The following is a 7,972-nucleotide window of genomic DNA, read 5'->3' on the forward strand; positions in this document are numbered from 1 at the left end:
GTCTCTGCAATGTCTATGGAAAATGTTTTATGTTTTGTTCCTAACGTCGTGCTTTTGTTAGACATCTTGGATGCTCTAACCCAATCTAGGATGTTACAGTTTTTCTGGATGGACAAACAGATATGACTTTAAAAAGAAAGGCAAGTTGAATGATCCAGATCAGAGGATATGGTTAATGGCTCCTGGTGCATATCAGTAAAAAGCAGAGAAATGCAGAGATCCATCCTTTGACCTGTTTTAACATCTTTATCACTGACCTGAGGAGTCAGCAGAGTTCACTCTTCTTAGCTTTGTGGATGAGTCCAAACTGGGGTGACCAGTCAATGCTTTTGACAGCATGGCTGGTATTCAGAGGGATTGAGGCTGAAGGAATAGGCTGATGGGCACCTTAGGAAATTCAGCGAGGATAATCGCAAAGTACTGCTCCTGGGATGAAATTAACCCTTACAGCAAAACAGGTTAAGCACGAAGAGTTGGGAAACAGCTCTACTGAAAAGTATCTGGGAGTCTTGATAGGCAACTGGAATGTGAGCAAGAGCCACGAGCAAAGATGACCAGGGCTGTATCAACAGAAGCAAAGACACTAGTTGTAGCAAAGTGATTATCCCTTTCTCAACACTGGTTAGACTGCATCCAGAATATGGCATCTAGTGTTCAGCACCCAGTATAAGAAAGACATTTATGACATTACTGAATTCACTAATGGGTGCCCAAGATGATCAGGAAGCAGAAGCATTTGCCTTATGAGAAGGGGCTGTGGGAACTTGGCTTATTAGATGCACAAAGAGAACAGTAATGGCAGGGGGGAGCTTAGTAGCAACCTTCTAGTATCTGCAAAGGCTACCATTAAGACAAAGACAAACTTTCCCTGGTGGTGCGTTGATTGGAGGATGAGACAACAGATATATGTTGAAACAGGAAAGATTCAGACCAGCTATAGACAAAACCTTTTTCTAATAGGAATAGCCAGGCACTGCAAGAGGATGCCTATAGAGTTTCTGCACTCTCCATCCTTAAAGGTATTCAACAAAACTGGATAAATTCCTCAGCAACCAGCTCTGACCTCGTAGGTGACTGCTTAGAAAGTGATCGTAATAAAGACATTTACAGGTCCCTTCAAACCTGAATTACCCTATGATCTTCTTTGTCTGCTGGAGGTGATAGTCTTCCATGTCTGTCATTTCGTAGGTTTTGTTCTCCTTCTAAAGGTTATTTATTGGTAATAATTGCAATGAAACTTAGCAACCTAAGAATATGAGATGGCAATATTCTTTACATGCCTGAAAGATCTCCACAAACTCAGTTAGACAAAAAAAATAATTCAGTTCCTATAAAGGATTTGTATGGGTGTGTAGAAATTTAACACACGTTGGATCGCTTTCTTCAGTATAGATGTTGTTAAAATTCTGACTCTTAAAGGCAATAAGTTGTTCCAGTTTTTTGTGTATGTGTGATATTTTTAATGTTCTTGAATGTGGTTTTTTTTCTTATCTTCTGTGACAGGTGAGAAGAAATTTGTCTGTCCAGAATGTTCAAAACGCTTTATGAGAAGTGACCACCTTGCCAAACACATTAAAACACATCAGAATAAAAAAGGTATTCACTCTAGCAGTACAGTGCTGGCATCAGTAGAAGCAACACCTGATGATACTTTGATTACTGCAGGAGGAACAACACTTATCCTTGCAAATATTCAACAAGGTTCTGTTTCAGGAATAGGAACTGTTAATACATCTGGCACCAGCAATCAGGATATTCTTACCAACACTGAAATACCTTTACAGCTTGTCACAGTTTCGGGAAACGAGACAATGGAGTAAATATTACACAAGATACCTATTAATTGTGGTTATTTTTATACAGTAGTGAGAAGAATATTGTTCCTAAGTTCTTAGATATCTTTTTATTGATGTGCAAAAATTTTTGGATTGACAGTAACTTGGTTATACATGACACTGAAATGCCTTACTTTGTATGATATTCCATAGTATATTAAAATGGTAAAATTGCATGGGTTTTGTAGGTACTTTTGGAATCTAGAAGAGATGAAATTTTACCAAGTTATATTAAAAAAAAAAAAAAAAGAATTTAACGATGGAAATGGTAGTCTAACCAAATGCATCAATCCTGTGTGGTTTAGTGTAAAAAAAAATGAGAACACGTTGGTATTTATCTATTGTAAGATAAAAGAAGTTGATGGGTGAAAAGAAATCACATTATGATAAAAGAAATTTTGTAATTTTCTTGATGACTGGAATTTTTATTATGCATAACTGACAAATCAAGTTTCCAAGCAAATGTTACATAGTGTAGGCTTTACTTAGCTCATCAACTTGTCATTTTGAAGCTAATTATTTTAATTAGGTTAACTATGTACAATATTTTAAGCGTTACTCTTGTAAGATTTTGAAAACTACATTTTAACATGGAACTCTAGGGATAGTCACCTTTTAAATCCTATTGAAAAGCCATGTTTAAGATTTAATTTGCCAAAATGATGTCTTGTTAATATTCTTTCAATAACCAAGGTGGGCAATATAACCAATGTTTAAAAAGCTTAAAATGTTAAGAAAAATAAATATGTATAGGTTGAGGCATTTGGGTGGTAAGGCAAATGTTATAGTGAAGTATATCCCTTCTTTTGAACATTGGAGGACCAAAAATAAGGTGTATTGCGTCTCAGCAGTGATTTTTTTTCAAATCTTTTTCCAAAAAAACATGTGTCTCCCAGGGCCTTAAAAGCCATCTTGTAAATTACCAGTAAAATATAACATATGCAAATACAACAGAAAAATCACTTCCATATTGACAGTACTCCCAAACATATGGATATAGTCATAGTGAACTAGGGGGTTTATGAGGTTTTTATTTGTTTGTTGTTTAGTTTTTGGTTAGTCAATCTGCATTTAAATATCAGCCATCTTTCCTTTTTTTGCTTCTTCCCTTAAAAATTGTATGTATCCAGTACATTTAACTGATAAACATATATGTTTTTTATTATGCTGAATTTTCTTTTTATTTTTTAATTACTGTTTATATTTTCAATTATAGAAAATGTACAAAATGAAGTTATATAGCCAGTCTGTAAGTGCTATACCATTTTCAAAAAATGTACAACAATAATTACTGCAGTTCACCTATTTACAAACATTTGGAAATCTATTCATTTGTTATTCTTAAAACCACCTCAAATTTAAAGGCTACCTTATTGTACGTTTAAAGTGTATTATAACAGTGTGGTAGTTAATAAAACACTATTTTTTTTTCTTTTGACATGAGTTTACTGTGCTTCTTGTTAACTAACAAGGTGTAATTTCATAATACATCTTGGTAGCCTGACGTGTTTTATTTTGCTCTAGGTGGTGGAAAGTAGAAAAGGTCCTTCCTTTCCCTATGGGCGTAGAGATGATAATACACCACCTTCTCACTCCGAAAAAAGCCCCATGTATATGTGCACGGACGTGAATGTACTATATGCTGTGTTGGTGTAGTGGTAACGTTTTGACCTTATGCTGAGCAGGGCATGAAGGAAACGTAGGCCCTATCCTAGAGGTTGCATCTAAGTCCTCTGGCACATGCCATAATACAGAGGGTACTGATAAGGAACTGGTGACTAAATGGGAACTGTGAGTTAATTAGAGTGATGGTTGTATGTGATGCTTAATGAAAGTGAAGAGCTTTTATTTGTGCAGTCTAAAGTCTTGGAGTATGAAATGGCCAGAGGACAGACCAGAATAATTTTGGATAAACCAGGTAGAGTTCAGCCTAGAAAAGTGAGAACTGGAAAAAGTCATGTAGGTAAGATTTTCCGAATTTGCAGTTTAATGGGGAAAGAAAATTAATGCAAATCTTTTGAGATCCAAAGCAACAGGAATTGACAGGTACAGAGAAAAGGAAGTTAATTCACCATCAGCTTAATATTCTGTTTAATAAAATAAAAGGGGGAAATTGGTTGGGAAGTCAAAGGGCAGCAGCTTGTGAGAGAACAGAGTTCTGCTCAGACTTCAGTGTTCCATGGATGTTGTCAATATATTAACATACTCTGAATCCACTTCCTTTAGCCAGGTGAAGGGGCTTGGTTTCCAAAAGCTGTTATAGTTCACAGAGCATGTTAGTATATTTCTAATACTTATGTACTGTTTCTCATCTTACTAGCCATTAGTAGCTATATTAGTGCATTATTTTAAGTGGGAGGGAAGAGGGCTACTTTCTTAAACTGCTTTTCACAAGTTTTATGGAATGACACTTTCACTGAAGTCCATCTGTGGATGAAAGTGTTTTAATGCCTCGTTGCTGAAGATGAGATTGCTTTTTTTCTCAGAGCTTTTATGCTCACTACATCAAATGGTTACTTTAATTAGTGTTTATGTAGCACAGTTTTTAAAAGGATATTTTGGTGTTAAGTCAGAAGGTAGATGTTTTGGAAGAAAGTAACTCTGGAAATGTGTAGGAAAGTGATGGAAAGCCTGCAGTCTAAGGGCTGTCTGCCTGATGGCTCACAGCCATCGTTTCTCTGTTGTGTGACAGTGATTTTTGAAAACCCTCTGCTCACCTCCAGGGCAAAGGGTTCACAAGCCTAAGTATAAGATCTTTGGTGTATCTAGGGTTGTTGCTACCTCATGGCATGCTTTCCTGGTCCTCTAGTCACTCATGCAATACTAAGACAAAATTGTGTGTTCTGTAGAAGGCTTTCCAGTTCTTCATGGATTCCTGACAAGGGTTACTTGGTGTGCTTCTTGCTTTTTATTAGTACAGTCTAGCATTTTACATACTTATTTTCATTTTCATGTCAGGCTTCCTTGCTTGTATGATTTCTTGGTATAGTAGCCTTTAGATCCTTGGGCGGTTTGTACCTCTTGCAGTCTGGTGTAATCACTAATTAAGAAGACTCTAAAACTGGCTCTGCAAGAGACAGTGAGCTTGAGAGCATCAATTTCAATAGTCAGGGTACTTACTTTCAGTAAGTACAAGGCCTGTACATACATACACTTGCTATAATCTAAGTATTCTTGGGCTCATTCCTGAATGAACTAATGGTTTGATCCTTGCAAGTTACAAACGACCACTGATTCCTGCAGAGAAGGAGGTTTTAATCAGTTACTTACCAGGCCAAGGGGCAGTATGACTAAGAAGAGTATCATCATCACTGAAAGACTTGTGAGGAGCAGGATTTCTGGTTTGATGATGCAGATTTTCCTCTGGCAAAGGACTCAACAAAGCACTTCTTTGGACTTGTCTGAAGAAGAAATATCAGGTCTTGATTTCAGGCATTTTGAGCTGCTGGAATCAGTAAGATAAGCCTTCCCAATGGCTTTAGGAAAGCTCTGATATGTGCTCTCACAAGTTGTACTGGGGAAAGAGGGAATGGAGCTAATAGTCATCTGTCAAGAGTGGTTCTTGTGTCCTTTAAGTAAAGTACTAATGAGCAGCTGGCTGTCTTTCCTCCAACTTTTTGCTACTACCATTACCACCACAAATACAGAGCATGTACCACAGAAAAGGGCAGAAGAAGATAACATGGCTGACTCAACTAGACAGGAATAGTAGCCATTTTCCACACCAGTGGTTGGCATCAGGTTATTCTGTGCTCTAGTTTCTAAAAGATGGTATCAAAAGGAAGAATTTTTTACAAGTGGTTTAACATGCAATTCCTTCTTTAATCTTGGAACAAAAAAAAAAACATTTCTGTTTCAAAACAGTCTCTTATGTAACTCCAGAGCTCACTTTGGCATCTTGACACTGACCAAGCCTCTGTCTGGACAAGTCAGTACAGTTGGCAGAAGAATGCTATGAAAATTACCTGCAAGGAAATAACCTTTCTTCCCCAACTATGCGTTCTATTTAGTCAAAAGGCTCAGTTACACAGATTTTGAACTCCACGTGAGATGGACACCACCAGAAAAAGGTTCCAAAGCAAGATTCGGAACTATTTGTCGCTTGAGCATAGCTTTTCTTGTGGCCTCCGAAAGCTCAAATCTTGACCATACTACTGTCGTGCCTACAGGTAGAATAAGATTTACTTCTCTATGTATCTTACAACGTATCTGCATTTTTCACAAGACTACTTCAAGAACCTTTGCAAGGATTATAGGCTACCAGATCACAGTAGCAAGTAATTTTTAAGCAGCAATGATTAGTCAATAAGTGGTATCACATAATCCAGCACGCCTTTATCCAAAAAGGTCTTTCAAGTAAGGATATCATGGCCCCTGACAAGAAAAGAACCATCAGAGAGAGGGTTGAGCTGGGTTCAAGGCCTGGACAAAATATCACTGAAATCTTACATTATCTAAAGGAGTCCCTGACTTTCATGTACACTGGGCCACCCACCCACCCACATTATTAAGTACTGCCTTCTGTTTCTGTGGAACATACTCCTTCATGCAAGGTATTCACAGAATTTTATTTCTAATTTATGCACAAACCCCACAAGTGGCTACTTCATCACAGGTGCTTCCTAACCAGATGTTATTCTTCCATCAGGACATGTTTTGATTTAACAGACAAACACAGGAGAAAGTCTACTCCATTATGTTGCAAGCCACCATTGCTGTGTCTGAAGAAATTACATGATGGTAAGGTTTGCAGGGAAAATCGATGGGATTCTGTGCATATGTTTACTCTTTGGTGGAGACATTACGATGATGTTTCTGATGGGACTGATCTACATTTACTGGTTAAATTGATTTCCGATTTCTGTGCTCTTTGTCTAGGCCACTGCATGAATCATTATTGGTATGTAGGGAAGGTATTAGAATACAAAAAGATCCTATTGCTTCTGCCGCTGAGGGTTTGGAGACTTTTTTTTTTTTGTGTTCTATCAGCCATTCCTCTCCCTGGTACTAGAGTCTGATTTTAGTACTACAAGTGGTACTGCTGAAAGGTTTAGTGGTGAAAATGATGGCTTCTGAAAGGGAAGTAGCCATGTCTTGTAGTGTTAGCTTGGCTGCAACCTACCCTGGGGCCTTCCACCAGTCCTTCCACTTCTCTGATCTCCTGCTGTTTTTGGTCACACTCTGCCTGTTTCAGAGCTGTTGAGGACAAGCTAATCTGGCACAGCTGTATCCCTTACTATGTAAGCCTTGGATCTCTGTTGGGACCTCAGCTATAGCCTTGCATAAAGGAACATTTCATGCTCAAGGGTGGTTGAAGCAGGCAGACACAGGTCTGTATGGCAACACTTTGCCATACTTTTCAAGAGCAGCATGGGGGAGTGGGTAAGAAGAGCTCAGGTAAGTGAGCAGGTATAAAGCAGCTTGTTAGTACCAGACACTGAACAAGCAGTTAAGAAAAGAGTGTTCTTGTGGCAAATTTATGGGCTGGAAAAGAAGACTTGTGAACACAGGAACAATAGTGGGAAGAGGTAGGAACAGATGGGTTGGAGCAGGGCTGCAGAAGGCTGTGGAGTCAGACAATAGTAAGAATTGATATATGGGTCCTAATCCCTGGTGCCCTTACTGAAACCTTCTAGGGTCCAGTTTCCAGACAAGTGTCACAGTAGCTATTTGGGGGGAGGCCATCAATGGGTTAGACAAGATGCAACAAAGCAAGGAAAGGGGGCCAGAAAGAAAAAGTTGAGAGCTACATAAAGCTTTCTAATATTCATGTTGCTTTCGTAGCAGTCTTTGTTGCCTTTTGGTTCTTCACTGCGCCTCTTTCCTGCTGTAATTCTCCTGCTAGGTCATCAGATACCATAATCCTAGCAGGAGCCCACGTGCTAGACTGGGGTTTGCCATACTATGCATTATTCCTTGAGAACTAATGAAGCTTGTATCTGGCAATATGCACTACTATAGGTGATTTATGATAGAGGAAAACAGATGTGCATTAATGACTGAACTGGGCTGCTGCTTGAGTGGTGTCTTGGCTAAATCCTTTCATTTTAAGTACAAGAATATTGTAGCTAGTTTAGGAACTAGATTGGAGGCTAAGAATGAGAGAGGGAGTTGGCCTTGTGGTAGCATCAGGCTTG

General features: G+C 38.5%; 1 protein-coding gene across 2 annotated transcripts in view; it reads left to right on the plus strand.

Annotated features, from left to right (window-relative positions):
* Positions 1 to 3,273, plus strand: part of SP3 (Sp3 transcription factor) — a 34,441-nt gene extending 31,168 nt beyond the window's left edge. For both annotated transcript variants that reach the window (XM_017837763.1, XM_017837771.1), the window contains one exon: positions 1,504 to 3,273. In XM_017837763.1, the coding sequence (XP_017693252.1) occupies positions 1,504 to 1,820 (317 nt within the window). In that variant the 3' untranslated portion in view covers positions 1,821 to 3,273. The remainder of the gene's footprint in view (positions 1 to 1,503) is intronic.
* Positions 3,274 to 7,972: the final 4,699 nt, after the last annotated feature.

The sequence above is a fragment of the Lepidothrix coronata genome, unplaced genomic scaffold (assembly GCF_001604755.1).
Source record: "Lepidothrix coronata isolate B3197 unplaced genomic scaffold, Lepidothrix_coronata-1.0 Scaffold7, whole genome shotgun sequence".
Lineage (NCBI taxonomy): Eukaryota > Metazoa > Chordata > Aves > Passeriformes > Pipridae > Lepidothrix > Lepidothrix coronata.